Below are 18518 nucleotides of genomic sequence, written 5' to 3' on the forward strand. Positions count from 1 at the left end.
GATTGGAGAACCTGTTTCATAGAGTTATGTTTTACAGTCTTCAAGTCTAGATTCATGTATTAGGATTGTTTATCGAGTTGTACCTTTATCAACTTTCATAGAAGCAATTATCTTAGGTATAAACATTTGTCAAATTCAACTTCAAGTTGAGGGCAACTTGAAGTGGTCTCATTAGTTTAGGGAGATTAATAAGATAAGAACTAGAGTTTAGTTCATAGGTTACATAGTTTGTAACTTGAATTTGCAAAGATTCATAGTTATAGTGGAGTTTGGGAAAAACGCCACGAAGGCGTAGGTCGTGTTTTTTCACCCTTTATGAGCGGGGTAATTTCTACGTAAAAATTACTATGTCATTACTTTCCTGTTATTTATTATTCCGCAAAGGCTAGTTTAAAACAGATACAGTAAGTTAGTCTATCATATAGGAGAAAATCAGGTATCAATCATGATTAACCCTGCAAAATAACAGGGTTAAATCAAAATAATAATCCCCTGTGGGCCTACCACCGCGCATCTCAACTCAACATCATCTTGTCTCCTCCCCTAATTCTGTTACCCAAAATAGCTTCTTGTCTTAACAATCAATTTCCTCTTCTTTCTTTGTATACCATTTTCTTTGCACGTCCATAATTACCTACTGCAAAAACCCACAAAATATTTCAATATTCACCTTATCTTCCCTCCTTCTTATTTTCACTTTTGTTAATTTATGCTTTTTATTTTCTTTAATCAGAAAAAAAGATAAGACTTTTCTTGGAAAATACGTGTTTGCAAGTATTCCCACATTTACAACTGATATTGGGTATTACAGTTCTTGAATAACTTTTGCTTCCCAAAAGAGCCATTTTTGATTTTTACCGGATCTAAGAGTACTTTTGAGCATTTTAAGCTCCTAATAATTGACATTTAATCCTTTTGATGGAAGGGTAAATTGTTGTTAGGAATTACAGTATGGATTCTGTGATTGGTGGTAAGTTTAAGCTTGGTCGAAAGATCGGTAGTGGATCTTTTGGGGAGCTTTATTTAGGTAATAATAATCCCTATTTATGTTTCTTTATATTACTGTGTGTTTTTAGGTTTGTATTGATTGACTTTTCATTTTGTATCATCAGGGGTGAATATACAAAGTGGAGAAGAAGTTGCTGTTAAACTGGTGAGTTTTCTTTTTTTTTTGATTTAGCTAATAGTTAAAAGATTCTTATATGTAATGATGGTGTAAAGTGTATAAAAGATGAAATTTTTAACTACCTTGATAAAAAAAAAAAAAGAAAAAGAAAAAAGGATGGAAGTTTTTATTGGTTTTGTGAAATTGTGGTAGTAGTCTGTCTGTGCTAAATACTGGATCAAGAACAGCTAAGCCTCAATCCTAAACTAGTTGGGTCTGCTGGCTAGGGCTGGCAAAATGGTTAAGAAAAACAAGTAACCATCCAATCCGACCCACTAAATATGGGTTGGATAACTAACCATTTAAAAATGGATCAAATATAGATATTAACCACTAAAAAATGGATATCCATATTATCAATACCTATTTGTCTGCTTGATATTTTTCATGAGTTCTTGTTTTCTGGGAGTCTGAGCTTATTTTGGCTTTTAGCTTGTGTTCTCACCTGACTATTCTTGAAACCATGGATAATATGGGTCGGTTAACCCATTTCTTATCTAGTTTAAATATGGGCGGGTTGGATATTTTATCTGTTTTTGTTTATCCCGTTTTTGACCCGCCCATATCTAACCCGTCCCGCCCGTTTGCTACTCCGAGGTCAGCTATATGTTAGAGTTGATTTCTGGATATGGCTAATATTATTTGTTATGAGTATTAAGTAATTTTCTTAATTAACATTAGCATATGGGTTAGAAGGCACCTCAATACTATGCATTATCACCTTTTAGATGTGGTTTCTTCTGTTGTCAGTGGTTAAGTTTCTCAAATATCACAAATGCTTTATGTTACAATTTTTGTTTACTGGTGCGTTGCAAGTACTCTTGTTTAGTTATGGGGTTTGATTCTTTGATGTGGGCTTTACTATTTCGAGAATCTAATTTATGCTTCCCAGGAATCAGTTAAAACGAAGCACCCTCAGCTACATTATGAATCAAAGTTGTATATGCTTCTACAAGGAGGAAGTGAGTAATAGCTTCTGCCACTTCGTTTTCCATCACTGGTGAAATTTTTTACTTAACTGATTTGGTTTCGTATTTTTGTTTATTTTGTTACTTTTAAGTGGGAATCCCCCACCTCAAATGGTTTGGAGTTGAAGGTGAGCACAGTGCCATGGTTATTGATCTTCTTGGACCAAGTTTGGAAGACTTGTTTAACTATTGCAATAGGAAGTTCACATTGAAAACAGTCCTAATGCTGGCAGATCAGTTGGTAAGTTGTTAAAACTTAAAAGTATCCACTTGTATTGATTGTTGTATCTGGCTTGTCTAAGGCTTATTATAATATATTTATGCAGATTAATAGGGTTGAATATATGCATTCAAGAGGATTTCTTCATCGGGATATTAAGCCTGATAACTTCTTAATGGGTTTAGGGCGTAAAGCGAATCAGGTATGCTCTTTATGATGTGCTTTATAGCTGTCTGAGTATGTCCATGTTTACCCGTCGAGGATTTAACAACATTGTCTTCTTTTTCTTCATTGTGTATGTTGTTTTATTCTTTTATCGGAAAAGGGCCTAAAATACCCTCAAACTATTAGAATTGGTACAAAAATACCCTCCATCCACCTTTGAGCCCCCAAATACCCCTTTCATCCACCTATAGGGTCTAATATACCCTGCCGTCCACCTATGTGGCCTAATATACCCTTATTTCTAACAGTTCCATCTAATTTATGACGTGTCGTGACAAAATTTAATTGGTTACCCCATATAATTAACTAATGTAATTAATTTTAAACTATGTTGACCGGATCCCAGCCCACCTACTTGACAAACCCGACCCGGCCCAAGTATACCATAATTAAGTATTTCCTGGTATGCGAAAGGAAATGGTTACCCATCACTTATGGCATACTGGTTTTTTTTTGCTTATTTTAACTATTTTTTCCTTTTCTTTTGGTTTTTGTTAAATTATATGAGGGTTATTAGCTGGATGAGAATAACTGAGTGAACAGTGGATAAACCATTATGCAGCCTGGTATTAGTGCTTAAATTAAGCATTAGCGTACCGCAATTTTTATTGTTTCCAGCAGAAATAAGTGATAATTTGATAAAATTGCTTCGTTTTTAGCCTTATTTAATTTGGGGCGGGTCAGGTTTGTCGGGTAGGTGGGTTGGGATCCGGTCAACATAGTTTAAAATTAATTACATTAGTTAATTATATGGGGTGACCAATTAAATGCTGAAATGTCATAAATGAGACAGGGTTGTTAGAAATAAGGGTATATTAGACACCATAGGTTGACGGCAGGGGTATATTAGACCCCATAGGTGGAAGGCAGGGGTATATTAGACCCCATAGGTGGACGTCAGGGGTATTTAGGGGCTCAAAGGTGGATGGAGGGTATTTTTGTACCAATTCTAATAGTTCGAGGGTATTTTAGGCCCTTTTCCGTTCTTTTATTTTTGCCGAGGCTAATTCTGTCGAGCCCTTTGAAACTTCACTGAGTGCTTAAAACTTAAAAAGTGTAGAGCTGAACTTCTCTTTCTTTCTTTCTTTTTCTTTCTCTGTATCCATTCCTTTTAGAGCATAAGTAAACGTATCTTGTGATATAAAATCTGCGTAGCTTAACCAGTGTTTATTTTTCATTTTCTCATCGTGCTATAACAGGTATATGTCATTGACTTTGGTCTTGCCAAGAAGTACAGAGATCTTCATACACATAAGCACATACCATACAGGTATATTATAAGAAGTTCTTTTTCTTAAAGAACTGATATTCAACTAAAGTTGAATTTTTCCTTCTACAATGATTACATATTTGGACAATAAAACAGAAGGTGTTTGGTATTGAAAATTATACTGATAACAAAGAGACATGTTTTGAATCTTTTTGCAGTCAGTTTCTTCTGCTACTTTTTTTTTTAACCTGTTGGAGTAGTGAAATTTGATTTTTTGCTCAAACCCATTTGTGGTACTTGCCTGGTGTCAAACTGTTAGGTACCAATTTTGTGATCCTGCTTCAGTATAGGGAATTTTCATTCAGAGAGTTCCATGGAAGAAGACATATCTGCTCAGTGGATATGTGAAAACCTGTTTGGTAAACTCTGTATGGAGCATAGTCTTTCAGATCTTTGGCTCAGCCTAGACATGAGTTAATGGAGGAATGAAGAACATTTTATTAATGGGTGAAAAGCTATATCTAGCAAGAAATGGAGAACCTGCTTTGTGGTTTTTTACACCAACTATTAGCTTCTCAAATATTAACTTTTTTGAAATGCCTACTGAAAGCCGTATTAAAAAAAAATATTCTGGCCATTTTGTGAGACTTTCCTCGATCATTGATGGAGGAAGAGTGTGCGTCATTTATACTTCTATGCTGTAATCTTCTTTAGATAACCTGAAGCACCAACCAATAAACTCACTCCATGGAAAAAGCAATATTTATCTAGGGCTTCCAATTGGGGCAAAAAGAAATGATCCTAGTACTTGGCAAGGTATTCTGGACAGGTGTACTAATAAACTCATTCCATGGAAAAAGCAATATTTATCCTTTGGGGTGGGGGGGGGGGGGGGGGCAGGTTGACTCTCATCAGTAGTGTATTGGATGGCATGCCTACTTACCTAATGTCTATGTTTTCAATACCAGTTGCAGTGGAGAAAAAAATGAACTCAATTAGAAATAAGTTTCTGTGGGATGGTAATGCAGGAAAGAGAAGGTTTCATTTAGTCAAATGGCAGATGGTTATGAAAGATAAGAAGGATGGTGGGCTCGGTGTGAGGAATTTAAAAGTTCACAATACAAGTCTGCTATTCAAATGGTTGTGGAGGTACTGTATGGAAGGTAATGAAGTGTGGAAAGAGCTGATAAATGCAATCCATGGAAAGAAGGATGAATGGAGAAATGTGAAGGGTGGATTATGGAAGCACAAATGTAAGTTCTGGGAAGATTTCAAGCTGTTCACCAGATTGGAGGTGGGCAATGGAGCTAAAATAAAATTCTGGACAGATCTATGGGTTGGAGATGAATGCCTGAAAGACAAATTCCCTACTCTATTCAATTGCTCAACAAAAAAGAATGGCAATGTGGCAGATTTTCACTCAAATTCTGGTTGGCAGCTAGAATTTAGAAGGAATTTAAATGATTGGGAGATAGAGGACTTTTTCCAGTTGCTTCAACAAATAGAATCAGTTCATATTGATCATTGTAAAGTGGATTCCCTAATCTGGATAGCAAGCAAGGACAATAAATTCTCAGTTAAGAACTGTTGTAGTCAGTTAACAGAGCAGTCAGGTCAAGGGGAGGTTTCGTGGCCATGGAAGATGTTATGGAAGACTAAGGCTCCTACTAAAGTAGCATGCTTTGGGTGGATTGGTACAAGGGTGGCACGTTAACACAAAATAATCTGCAAAAAAGGGGTTTTGTATTATGTAATAGCTGTTACTTGTGTCAAGAAGATCTAGAAACAGTGGAGCACCTGTTTATACATTGCAGAGTTGCCAAACAGTGCTGGGAATTATTTCTAAGTATCTGTGGAATTACATGGGTTATGCCTCAGAATTTGAGATGCTTATTACAAAGCTGGCAACAACAGGTTACTCATAAAGAGAACAAGCAGATATGGAGGACTATTCCATATTGCATTTTCTGGACAATATGGCTAGAAAGAAACAAGGCCTGTTTTGAAGGACATAGATCTCCTATTTCTAAAATAAAATATAGCTGTTTGCAGAATTTGTTCTTCTGGTGTAGGAGTAGTTCAATTGGCAGTCTGGACCAACTAATGGATTTTCTAGACTTATTAGGAAGGAAAGTGTAGTAGCTTGTTTCTTTCTGGTGCTTTTTTGTTTTGTTTATGTAATCCTAGTACCTTCTCGGTACCCTTTTAATAAAACTTTTACCTTATAAAAAAAAAACCAAGCTCTGTCAGCGCTTAAGGATAAGGGATAGTAAACACTTAAGGATACAACAACAACATACCTAGTGTAGTCCCACAAACGGGGTCTAGGGAGGGTAGAGTGTAAGTAGATCTTACCCCTACCTTGTGAGGTAGGGAGGCTGTTTTTGATAGACCCTCATAGTAACCACCACTCAAGGATAAGGGATAGTAATTTCGGGATAAAATATGGTATTATTTTATCTCGCATTTGGTTGAATCGTTTATTCCGTTATAAGAGATTCCGGGGTGGTATTAGTTTTATGGCATCCTCTATGTGGGATAACAATCCTGTTATTACTAATCCCGAGATAAAACAACAAAAAGACACATTTGTCCTTCTCCAAAGTTCATTTCCCAAAGTTTTGGAGGGTCTTTGGGTTGGCTTTGAGCTGGTCAAACCAGCTTAAAAACACTTTTTAGCTCGCCTTGGTGTTTGGAGCCAAGTGCTTTAGGCCAAATAAGCCAAATCCCCAACTTATGATTTTTTTAGCTAAAGCTATTTGGATTTGACCAAGCAATATACATTGTCATCCCTTAGCACTTTCTTAAAGTTTCCAAAATATCCTTCACTACAAAGAGCCGTAACTCTACTGGCTTCGTTTGCCTCCTTTCTTGGTTCCACTGCCATTCCTTCGTCATTTCCCTCTTTGAACAACTGTGTGAAAAAGAAGAGTATTCTATGCTTTGCAAAGTTGTTTTCTTATCTGTTTTGATTATGATTTGTTGTATCATAATACATTATTTATCCGCTATCTCATTCCTTAAGTTAAAATGACCTTTTCTCCTTTTCATGGTGGGGGGCTTTGGGTTCCGACACAATCAGCTGTGAGTTGGGCACATTCCAGAATACAGCAAGAGGGGTGTTATGTATGAGACATAAATATTTTCTCTTTTGTTCCTATAAGAAAAAAATATTCCATAGCCATTTATGAAAGGAAAAATAGCTACAAAAATCCCATTTTGCAAAAGCTGGACTGGATCAATCAAGGCTATCCCTTGGGGATAATAATTGTCTGTCATATTGGTATTTAGAAATTTCATTATATGGAGTACTATGTTCCTGTAAACAAAAACAGTCAACTACCTTTCTTCCTGCTTGGAGGCTGCACATAACTCCTTTTTTCTTTTTGGCATCTTTTATTATATAAAGTTTCAATTTTAAAAGGTGGATATCCAATAAATAAAGTTGGAATTTTTAGGCTTTGACATTTCTTCCGTATGACGGTTTTTCTTTCCTAGATCTTGTCGTTTCCCCTTTAGATGGGGATTGGTTGGAGGACTGCAGTTCATCATGATTGCTTGAATGACTATTTTTTCGATATTCAGGGAAAACAAAAACCTCACAGGCACAGCTCGTTATGCAAGTGTTAACACCCATCTTGGAGTTGGTAAGTAGAGATGAAATTATTTTTAACACCTATTCATATTTTCTTGGTTTCGTATTTGTTTGACTTTCTTTCTATTGCTTGAATGTAGAACAAAGCAGAAGAGATGATCTAGAGTCTCTAGGCTATGTGCTTATGTATTTTCTGAGGGGAAGGTTCGGACGTAGAGTTTTTAGTTGATTCTTTTCCTTTTTCTCGATATGCATTACTTTGCTCATCTGCGCCTAAGCATTTGACTGCCCATACCAGTCTCCCATGGCAAGGTCTGAGAGCTGGCACCAAAAAGCAGAAATATGACAAGATCAGCGAGAAGAAGGTCCTTACACCTATAGAGGTACATTAACTTTTGTTTGTACATTATGTTGTTCATGAGAAATTCTTTATGTGAGATTTTGAAAGTCTGATCATAGAGGAAAGTGCTGCGGTTGTAATCTATCTGCCCTAAATTTGTACTGTCTATGAATCAAATTGCATAATCAACATAGTTCAATGAGTTTTATGGACTCTAAACAGGTACTTTGCAAATCCTATCAATCAGAATTCACATCATATTTTCATTACTGCCGATCTTTGCGGTTTGATGACAAGCCAGATTACTCATACCTGAAGAGGCTTTTCCGTGACCTTTTCATAAGAGAAGGTACACTTTCTATGTGGCGATGCTAGTCATTTCAGTCATCTGTGCTTCCTGATTTCTACTTCCGTGTTCTTTCTTGTAATATTAATTTCTATAACCTTTTTACATAAAAAAGTTGGTGTACTCATGGCAGGTTATCAATTTGACTATGTGTTTGACTGGACGACATTGAAGTATCCACAAATTAGCTCCACTTCAAGAGGACGGGTCTGTTTCTTAAATCTGCTGACTTGAATTCGTCCTTCTTAAGAGGCAAGTTTCTGACAGTTGATGTGTTTTTCCAGCAACCAAATGGGAGATTACCTTTGAACCCAGGACCATCTGTTGAAAGAGCGGAAAAGACCCCAGGTATTCCTCTTCCCTAGGTGGACAGAGCTTTGAGCCGCTAGTAGCTTGAGCTGCGTATATATGATATTCATTCAACTTTGGGCTCATGGTGGTTTTCCTTCATCTCCAGTCTAATTAAAGCTTTTCGTGAAATAAGCAATAACTGGTTGCAGCGCTACAATGTCAATTTAGTTTAGTAATAAGTAGTTTACCACTGGCAAACTTGCATGTGCATGCAGAGAGGGAAAGGGTGGGGCAGAGTGCCAAATGCCCAAAAGCTTCCACTCCCATTAAATTCATCGCTCTCTTCCACCCTATCAAGTGATATCTCTTATCCCTAACTTTTCCCCTGTGCTAGAAGTTCCTCACTAGTTTCTCAAGCTTCTTACCAATTGACGATGGGATATGAAAGAAAGAAATAAAGAGTGTCGGGTTGTTTGATAGTTCAATTTTATGAGTGTAACCTTTCCTGGTTTTAATAAGTATTTTTTCTTCCACCTTTCGGTCCATTTTCAACTTTCTCAATGATCTAGGTGATCTGGTAAGCCTTGATTGTGTACTTAAATTATCTTTGTAAAAATTGAGATACAAAACATAATAGAAATAAACGATCCATATATGGGATGCTAAATAGTTGGGATTAAGACGTAGTCGTGTTGGTGTATTTACATTATTTACATAATAGAAATAAACGATCCACATATGTGGGTCATAGAAGATCAAGTCATCATCCGCGAAGAGGAGATGCGATAAAGAAATCTCTTGCTCCTCTTTATAAGGAAACATGGATCTCATTACATCTTCCTTTATCCAAAGCAGAATCAGCTGGGGTAGCAATTGCTCTATTCTAGCAGATTTCTGAGAATTTTCATAAAAAATAGGGAGATGAGTGGACAATAGGATATCTACCTCCATTACTATCAAAGAAACCGCAAAGTGTTCTGCTCACTATTACAGAACATCTCGCTGTGAAAATGTATTAATAGATTCAGTTTCTCTACCTTTCCCTGAAGCCCATGCTAGAAGCAGCAAAAACATGAATGCTCACTAGCTTTCTTCACGACTAGCTTGCATAATATCTCCGGGTTTCTGCTCCTTAGTCTCGACTTGGCAATCTGATTAGTGATAAGGAAAACATCCATGATCTGCTTCCCTATTCCACAAGCATTTCGAGTGGAGGAAGCACAATCTCCTTATGAGCTATATCCATGTTTATAAATTGGTTAACCGCTAAAGGATCATGTTAGATAGCACAGTTTATAAGTTGTGTTGGTTAACCATTGTACCTCTGACTTACCATATCAACCATAAATGACAAATTGGGATGGTCTGTATTGCAATTGACTTAATGAGCTAGCGGTTTTCCCTGTTTCCTTTTTTATTTTTATAATGCTATGGGGCTTGAGGTGCTTATTGATTAAGGAGTAGATATCGGGTGGTGAAAACAGGAATTGTCTGTTTTGGGATTTCTTAATCTACTCCATACCATGAAAAAAGAAGAGAGCATAAATAACTGGAAGAGCAAGTAAAAAACTTTTTTTTTTTTTGCGAATTTTGGTTTCTGTAAGTTGAATTTCAGGAATCATGATAACAGACAGTAGGCTGAAGTTAACTCTTACATTTGTCTGATATTTTGTACAGTGGGGCAGGACATTAAAGATAAGTTTTCTGGTGCTGTTGAGGCATTTGCTAGAAAGAATGTGTCTGGAACTTGTTTTCTGGGGGACCGTACGAGGCATAGATCTTCAGAACATCTATCATCCTCCAGAGATGTGGTGAGTTATATTTTTCGTATTTGTCCTCCCAGCAGTGGCCCTGCACATTATTTCAGCGTTTTTCCAACTTGCATTCATCAATTGTTTCTAAGTGGAGTTAGTTACCAGTTTCAAAAAAAAAAAAATTGTTTCTACTTGGAGTTTCTTCTAGTGTCTAACAGCTAATCGGGTTTCCCATCAGCAAGCTGGTTCTGAAAGAGGCCGCGTGTCTCGCACCGGTAGCACATCGAGGAGGGCTGTGATGTCAAGCAGCCGACCAGGCTCCTCTGGTGAACGCACTGACAACCGTGCTGGTCGGTTGGGCTCAAGTAGCGGCCGACTCTCCACTTCGCAAAAAACACAACCCGGATTTGAAGCCAAATCATCGTCTATTTCTCGTGCTGCTGTTGCAAAAGGGAGCAGGGACAATGCCCTTAGGAGCTTTGAGCTGCTGACTATTGGCACAGGGAGAAGGAAATAAGACTGATGTTTTAAATATCTGCCAATCAAGGTGGCAAACTTCCAAAAATGGCATTTAAGCATTCTTATTCTCAGCATTTGTCCCCAGCTAATGTGAAATTCTCATAACTGGTTTCACCTAATATAGGAGCATCAAATTGGCGCTCTTCATTAAATTCTTCCCAGCGATCTTGTGGCTGATTCTTGCCACTAAATTGCCTAGCCAAACGACCAGAGAAGGGGTTTTTTGATTGTATATTTGAGACCTGTCTTAATCACCGTTGAAGAAAAGATTTCCCATGTCTGTATACATTCTTCCATGCATGATCTGTATACATTCCTCCATGCATGATGTGCTTCGCTCCATTATCATATGGCTGCTAGGTTTGCTAATGTGACGGGAGGATGTTTGAAAAGTAACTAGTTCTTGGTTGTGCAGATAGTTCCATATTTTGGTGGGGCTGGCCTTGGAATATTTCTGTCTGTGTGAGTTCAAGTACTTACCATTCACTCAATAGTGTAGCTTAAGTCTGTGACCTAAAAACTTCTTCCTATCCCATTGTAACTATGTGAACCATATTGTTGACTTCCATCTGTGTGTTAGGTATACAGTCACACATATTTTATTAACAATGTACTTTGCTGATGGTCTCTGTTTTTACATTCAATTAAATGCTACGTGAGCACGGATTGGTAGTGCACTAAACTCTAGCACTGTGATTATTTTCCATCAAATTTGGGTGGACGAAAGATGGTGTTGCCTTTAACATTTACCTTTTAAAGTTCATTTCAAATGTTAAACTTTATCCATTTGATTTTAAGAAAGTGTGGAGTTCTCATTGGTTTTTCTGTGCCAAGAAATGCTAGTTTGGTTGATGAGCTATTTTTTCAGATGAAGATTAAAGAGGTGAATGTTGTTTAAGGTGCTTCTGTGTAGAACTAGCAGCACCCATGTTCTGCTTTATTATATGTGTGACCACTTTATTGTAGCGCATCTGTATCTTTATCTTTTAAATTGAAAAAAAGATGTCCAATTTCAAGTAGATAAAAGAAACTAAGATCGCTTAATTTTCTGGGTGAATTATTAGGTAGATGCAATTTTAACTTGTACTAGATGAGTAAAATTTATTGTCATAATAAATCTCTGCAAAAGTGTCAACTCATTCTATCCGGAGGCGGAGCTAGTAAGGGCCAAGGGGTTCATCCGAACCTTCTTTTGGCGAAAAATTACACTGTATATACAAGATGAAAGTTATTTTTAATGTATATGTATAGTAAATGTTGAACCATCTTGGCTTTTTTGTTTATCTACTTTATATTCTTGAACTCCTTTATCTAAAATCCCGACTCTGCTACTGATTTTATCCATAGAAAGTGAGGAGCGTAAATTCGTAGCAATATTACATAAGAAAGTGGGAGTGTAAATTCGTAGCAATATTACAAGAGCTACCAATCGAATTCGATGACGTAGACAAAAAAAAAAAAAAAAAAAAAGCTAGGAGGAAAAGCTGGACAACTTGTAAATATCGACGCATGCACTTCATCAACAAAGTAGAGGAAGTTATGCACGTAAATGCATTGAAGTATCCATATACCAACCTCTCAAATTACATTGTCGATCTAGTATGTGTCTACAGCTAGAGATTGTCAATTTCAGTTCCAACAAATTACCAGTGTGAACCAAAAAAAAAAAAAGTCCCAACAAAAAAAAAAAAAAAAAAAAAGAGACGAAAGAATATCAGCTCTAGGAAAAACAAGGGAAGAAAATGCTTCAACAACAATGGAAGTGGCTAAACGTAGTATAGCAGTACTTCAATGATCAATAAAATAAATGAACGCGGGATTTATCATATACTCACCAACAGAGTAAATGAATTTCAGCACAATTAATGTAATTAAACTTATGATTAGAATGCTACTTGTCATTACTTTTATAGTGAAATGATAGTATAAATTATTTTACACGGGTAGGGGTCGTTCGGTAGCTGGGTAGGAAGTGAGTTATTCATATATTAAAACTAACTAGTGTTGACGTTAAAATTTTAATTTGTAGATATTTTTTAAAATTTTCTGCTTTTGCTGCTTTGTTTTTGTAACATCAATCTGATACTTTGAAAGACTTCTAAAATATTAAAGTATAAAAACGTACCTGAAAATTAAAGGAAAGTATTTTTCTTAGTTTACAGATTAGATTTAAAAAAATAAATTAAACATTTGAAAGCTCTTCTAATTTTCATTTTGCTTAAATTTTTTGAGATTAAAGTCTCTGATGAACCAAATTGAGTTTTCATATGTTAAATTAATTTCATTTGTTTCTTTGAATTGAATCCATATTGACTAACTTATTTTTTACCAAAGATATTACAGTATTCAGTGTATGTCAAATATATTTGATGCGCAAATATTATTGCATGATGAAATCAATAAAGTTAACTTACAAATAAATATAAATAATTAAAAGCCTTGATATTACAAGATTTTTTTTGTCGATTCTTTCAAATTAAATCACAAAAAAATACTGAAAAGTCAATAGAATTAATTGTTCTGAATTTAAGCTTTCTTTTACCTTCCAAAAGATGCATGTTAAAAAATAACATTTTTTTTACCTTTTCTTAGTTTAATAAACCATTATCTACATTGTAATAACTTTTTCATGTTAAACGTAACTATTTTATCCTAAACTATATAAAATATTGATTATCCGATATTTTGCAAAATATGTTAATATTCAAGAAAAGAGTAAAAAATATAATTTTTGCATTGTCTAGTATTATTATTGTTCGAAAATCAAATTATATTTTCTTTAACTACGTTATTTTTTCAAACATTTTCAGAATATATAAAAAATATATTTTATAGTTACTCTTTTAATGTAGTAAATAAATTTTATTTTAATAGTGTGCGCACATAAAATTTATTAATTAACTACCGTACTTAGGAATTCTTTTTTCGATTGAGACAGAGGGATTGTAATTTACATTTTTGATGCATTTTTGAAGTATTTAACAATGACATGAATTATTTATATATATTTTATTAATTAAAACTTAAGTGAAATCCTTATAAATTACTTATGTTCGCCAGCATATACGACATAAGATTGTAGGAGAAAATTAAAAAGAAATTACTAAATGGACGAATAAAAAATTTAAATAGCAAATGATAAATGGTAAATAACATTGATAAATAATAAATAATATTATAAGAATAATATTTAGTTCAATAATTAAGCCTATATTAAGATAGAATTGAATGACATGATAATTCTTTATGTGTCAGTAATAAATTCTTAAGGAAGAACATAATTTGAAATAAGTTTAATAATATTTCTACATAAAAGATTCAAATATGTATGAGTATTCTTTGTGGGGCTTCTATAACCTTTTTCATAATCATCATTTTTAGGGGCATGAAAAAAATCCTTAAAGTTTTCAAAATTTACCAAAATGTGTGAAGATTCACAAAACCATTAAAATTTTAATTAGGGTAAAAAAAGTAAAAAAAAAATTCACGTGAAAACTACAAAAAATGGGTATTATCCCTTATATATAGTAGTAAAGTAATGAAAAGTATACAATAAAATTAAAATATAAATTTGACCTTAAAAAATAAATTTGGGACCTAGAAGTAATTAATTGAAAAATTTGACATTAAATTGGAAACTTTTGTGAGGACAACAAATACCCTTTGATTGTCCCTTATATATAATAGTAATATAACTAGTACCATGTTTGGTAGCATTTAGTTGCTATGTATAAAATTTAACACACCAAAAAAAGTATTTGGTTACCAATTTAAAATTCCGTATAACTAGTACATGTATAGATTATGAGATAATTTGTCTATAATTTTATGCGGGATAGAAGATAGAAATAAGATCCTAATACTACAAAACTCTGTATAACTAGTTCTGGATTACTAATACAACTCTAACCAACAACCAAAGATGGAATACATTTATGAATGGAAAAGAATCCATAATGCATAAAACTGAAAATGGAAAAGAGGGAAAACGGAAAAAAAAAATGAAAAGTATCCCACCATCCCCCATTAATTTAAGAGAAAAGACTCAAGAAGAACAAGTCTAAGATGTTCAAGTCAAATGAATGGAGGTTTCCACGAAATGTGGTAAATGAAAATCATAAATAAACAATCACTAATACTAACTCGTTACTTATATTATATATAGAGAAGGAAGTTAGTAAGATTGTTGAGCAGTGCTTTAAAGCGAAAAGAGGCTAAATTTCAGTCAACGGGGTTGTTGATTTCATTTCTTGATTTATTTGAAGCTCAGAATCATGTCTGATATCCTTAAAGAAGCTTGGCAAAAATATCTAACTGGACTGCAACTCCATCCTCTTAGAACGAAGGTTCTACCTTTTATTTATTTTTTGTATAATTTCATATAAACCTGTATGATCTTTCCTTTTTTTTTTTTTTTTTGGTTTTGTTTTGTTAAAGAGTGAAAAAGTCCCACATCGGTGGTTGATGAGATGGTGATCTCTAGGATAGTCCTCCCCTCATGAGCTACCTTTTGTGTTAAGTAATTAGGCCCAAGTAGGGGGTGACAAACGGGCCGTTTGGCCTAAAGTTGCGCGGGTCAAGATCCATTTCTCTACATGTTTATTCCTTAATGCTTAATTTGAGCTTTATGGTTTCTTTGGGTTGATGGAGATGATATTTGAATTAATGTTTTTTTCTTTGTATTTTCAACTTAGGCAATCAGTGCTGGAGTTTTAGTTGGATGCAGTGATGTAATTGCCCAGAAGATTTCTGGGGTCAAAAGGCTTCAGTTCAGAAGAATACTTCTTCTAATGGTACTTGTTTCTTTCTATTACTCCCTCCGGATCAAAAAGAGTGTCCATTTAGTAATTTGGATACCCCTTAAGAAAATACTAACTCCTAGAAAAAAATAGGTAATTTGACTAAATTGCCCCTAATTAAATAGGTATTGAGATTTGATCACACAACACTTAATAGGGGAAAATCTAAAAAAATAAGGTTAGTTTTTTTCTTGATTTGATAAGTTGACACTCTTTTTGACTTAAGAAACAAAGGCTAAGTGGACACTTATTTTGATTCGGAGGGAGTATTATTATGCTTTAAGTTCTCTAATCTTGATAATTCTTTATTGGGGGGTCATTTTGGTTGTCTGATCATTGCTTTTTATTTTTATTTTTTTATATGTTTTATTGTTTAAATTTCCATATGCAGCTCTATGGATTTGCATATTCAGGACCCTTTGGGCATTTCCTGCATAAATTGATGGATATCATATTTCAAGGGAAGAAGGGTAACACAACAGTTGCTAAAAAGGTTAGACTCTTCTCTCAAAGTTCCAATTTTATTTGCTGAAGAATTAACCTGCAAAGCCGCCCACCAAATGCCCAAATTAAAAATAGCTGGCGGATGTATAATATACATGTAGTATAGTTTATGTTAGTATGTGTATAACCGTGTATAATCATTGAATAATCTATGTATACTGGCTAAGAAACGGTCAGTCCCGCCGGCAGTTTGTGCAAAAATCCTTTTTTTTTTTTTTTTTTTTTTTTTGCTGTGTGTTCAGTTGGTAGAATCTAAAGTCAGGCAGCTCAGTTTCTGTGTATCATGATAACTATTGGACTCTGGTTTTCTTATTTTGCAATGCAATTCTTATGACTAATAGCAAATTATAAGTTGCTTAAAATCAACAGTCTCTCTTTTGAATTTCCAGGTTTTGTTGGAACAGTTGACCTCATCTCCTTGGAACAACTTCTTTTTTATGATGTACTATGGCTTGGTTGTTGAAGGTATGGTCTTTTCGTCTTCAAATCCTAAGGAACTGAAGTTCAATCTACTTGTCTTTGTTATAGCTGACTAGACTCTTATTACATTTAGGTCATAGTTGAGTTTTCTCTGCACAGAGCATGAGAACATTGCACTTTCTTTTTTAACATTTGATATTCTTAAGGATACTCATATATTGTTCCACAGTTTAACCAATCCGCCTACCCAAAGTTTTCTTTTTGGTATCTTTTGAACTATATTGTAATAGTACTCTGCAAAGTTTTACAATAGTTAGTTGGTCGCAGTAGAAATCCTCAGAGGGGATATCCTAATACATGGTTTAATCCAAATTAATGGTGAGAATGTGAGATAGTATGTAGGTCTCTGAAATTTGAATCTTTCTGTATTCAGTAATGCTGGTCTCTAGGCACTTTTCTGGTTCATAAAGTAGAACATTATAAAGCAAAGATGGCACAGGTCATTTCTTAGCCTGAGAGTTGTCATACAACCGGTGAAGGAAAAATTGTCTTTGTAACGAACTTCTCTAGAATTGCCATAAGCCAAGAAATTTAGGTTGTAGCCTGTGTTCATCAAGAGCTCTTTCATGAGAATATAATTAAGTAAATAAAAGTGTACTCTCAAACAACTAAGCTTTTAGATGAGATGGTCACACACTTCAGCACTCTTTATCACACTATATCCCAAACATGCGAGCGGAAGAGAATAAGTAAGAGAAGTAGTAGTTTATGCATAACAAGGATAAAAACCAGCTCATAACTGAAGCAGAGAAATTGTCTTGAATTGTCATTCACAGTCAATAATATTGGTGTCTGACAAGAGGCTAACTTCTTCTATCACAGGAAGGCCATGGGGTCTTGTGAAAAACAAGGTTCGGAAGGACTATCCCTCTATACAACTGACTGCATGGAAGGTAGGATATAAGGAATTCATTATCAATCTTTTCACACAAGAACTGCAGAGAGTAATTTTGGTATTCATAACAATTGGTAAACTAAAGGTGTGATAATATGCAGTTTTGGCCAATTGTTGGCTGGATCAACTACCAGTACATGCCCCTGCAGTTCCGCGTTCTATTCCACAGCTTTGTTGCTTCATGCTGGTGAGTATTTGTTCCCTCCCCTGTCTTGCCTTTGGTGCTTCTGTTATGTATCCTTGGCAAGTGGAATTTGAGCAAGTTTCTTGTCATTTCTAACCTTCAAGCAATGAAAGTTTTGCATTCATGTTGCTCAATGTTACTAATCTTTTTCCCTCATTTGGCCTGGCATATTTAGGGCAATTTTCCTGAATTTGAAGGCTAGATCAATAGCAGCTAAGAAGGACTGAAGCTTATGAAGGGTTCATTTGCATTTTCTCTCCTTTGTCAGTGGTTGTCAAGTTTTGACTTTGACAGTCGTTGTAATTCTAGTCAGCAGATTCTTCAATTTGAAAGTTTTAACTTATTTTGACGAGGCACCTACATTATGTTATATTTTCCTACGTCTTTTGTGAATGTTGTTTGCTTGGAAACATGGTATATGTATTGCAAGTATGAGTTCATTATGAACTTAATTGAGCTTCGAGTATCAAAATTAAAGAATAGTACAGGTTGTATGCTTGAGGCGCAAGAGCCGGTGTTTAAAGATTGTCCCCGTTTAAGAAATTTGTGCAAATATAGACCCAACGGAGAACTTCTCCTCCTTCCATGTTCTTCTTTTTCATCATCATCCTCGTCCTCCTCCATTGATACTGCTTGTTGCACTCCCTGTTTCTCTGGTTCTTCTCTTAATCTATATTGGTTTATATTTTTCGTTGGTTTAACAGTATCAATTTGCTAAGGAGAAAAAGTATCAATATATATGTATCTGAGATACACATTAATTGAAGAAGAGTCATGTTTACTCGTGGATTGTTTATTTTGGCTTCTTTCCTTATGGGAATTGGCCGTTGACGTCAAGATGTTCTTTGTAAAACGTATACAAGTGTTGTCAAGTAATTTAACAAGATAGGCAGAAAGAAGATAGTTCAAAGTCATGTTAGTTCGTCATAACTTGTGTACAGTTGACCACATGCAAGTTTTGTCAATCCGGCAAAACTTGTGAACAATTTCAAAAGATAGAAGAATGAAGATTGTACTAAACTA

The 18518-nt window shown here is 34.9% G+C and overlaps 2 protein-coding genes across 3 annotated transcripts; both read left to right on the forward strand.

Moving 5' to 3' along the window:
- Positions 1–482: 482 nt before the first annotated feature.
- Positions 483–11320, forward strand: LOC132643136 (casein kinase 1-like protein 10). 2 transcript variants are annotated; one of them, XM_060359906.1, is made up of 14 exons: positions 483–1027; positions 1113–1153; positions 2058–2127; positions 2226–2374; positions 2460–2555; positions 3778–3848; positions 7374–7435; positions 7524–7587; positions 7682–7766; positions 7946–8072; positions 8203–8276; positions 8354–8417; positions 10038–10171; positions 10353–11320. In XM_060359906.1, the coding sequence occupies exons 1-14, from the start codon at positions 952–954 to the stop codon at positions 10629–10631; spliced, it is 1392 nt and encodes a 463-aa protein (XP_060215889.1). In that variant the 5' UTR covers positions 483–951; the 3' UTR covers positions 10632–11320. The 2 variants fall into 2 exon arrangements, with proteins under 2 accessions (XP_060215889.1, XP_060215890.1); XM_060359907.1 differs by having other exon boundaries at positions 948–1027; positions 2065–2127.
- A 3255-nt stretch (positions 11321–14575) lies between these two features.
- On the forward strand, positions 14576–18099 carry LOC132643177 (peroxisomal membrane protein PMP22). The gene is made up of 7 exons (XM_060359909.1): positions 14576–14979; positions 15328–15426; positions 15824–15925; positions 16326–16401; positions 17239–17309; positions 17413–17498; positions 17671–18099. The coding sequence occupies exons 1-7, from the start codon at positions 14908–14910 to the stop codon at positions 17720–17722; spliced, it is 558 nt and encodes a 185-aa protein (XP_060215892.1). The 5' UTR covers positions 14576–14907; the 3' UTR covers positions 17723–18099.
- The last annotated feature ends 419 nt before the right edge of the window (positions 18100–18518 follow it).

This window comes from Lycium barbarum, chromosome 1, assembly GCF_019175385.1.
Source record: "Lycium barbarum isolate Lr01 chromosome 1, ASM1917538v2, whole genome shotgun sequence".
NCBI classification, from domain to species: domain Eukaryota; kingdom Viridiplantae; phylum Streptophyta; class Magnoliopsida; order Solanales; family Solanaceae; genus Lycium; species Lycium barbarum.

Bases quoted from the DNA above. Each gene is read 5' to 3' on its own strand.
- LOC132643136 (XM_060359906.1), top strand. From the start codon at position 952: ATGGATTCTGTGATTGGTGGTAAGTTTAAGCTTGGTCGAAAGATCGGT. The intron at 1,154-2,057 runs GTGAGTTTTCTT...TATGCTTCCCAG, and splicing joins AAGAAGTTGCTGTTAAACTG to GAATCAGTTAAAACGAAGCA. The intron at 8,277-8,353 runs GTCTGTTTCTTA...GTGTTTTTCCAG, and splicing joins GCTCCACTTCAAGAGGACGG to CAACCAAATGGGAGATTACC.
- LOC132643177 (XM_060359909.1), top strand. From the start codon at position 14,908: ATGTCTGATATCCTTAAAGAAGCTTGGCAAAAATATCTAACTGGACTG. The intron at 14,980-15,327 runs GTTCTACCTTTT...TTTTCAACTTAG, and splicing joins TCCATCCTCTTAGAACGAAG to GCAATCAGTGCTGGAGTTTT. The intron at 17,499-17,670 runs GTGAGTATTTGT...TGGCATATTTAG, and splicing joins AGCTTTGTTGCTTCATGCTG to GGCAATTTTCCTGAATTTGA.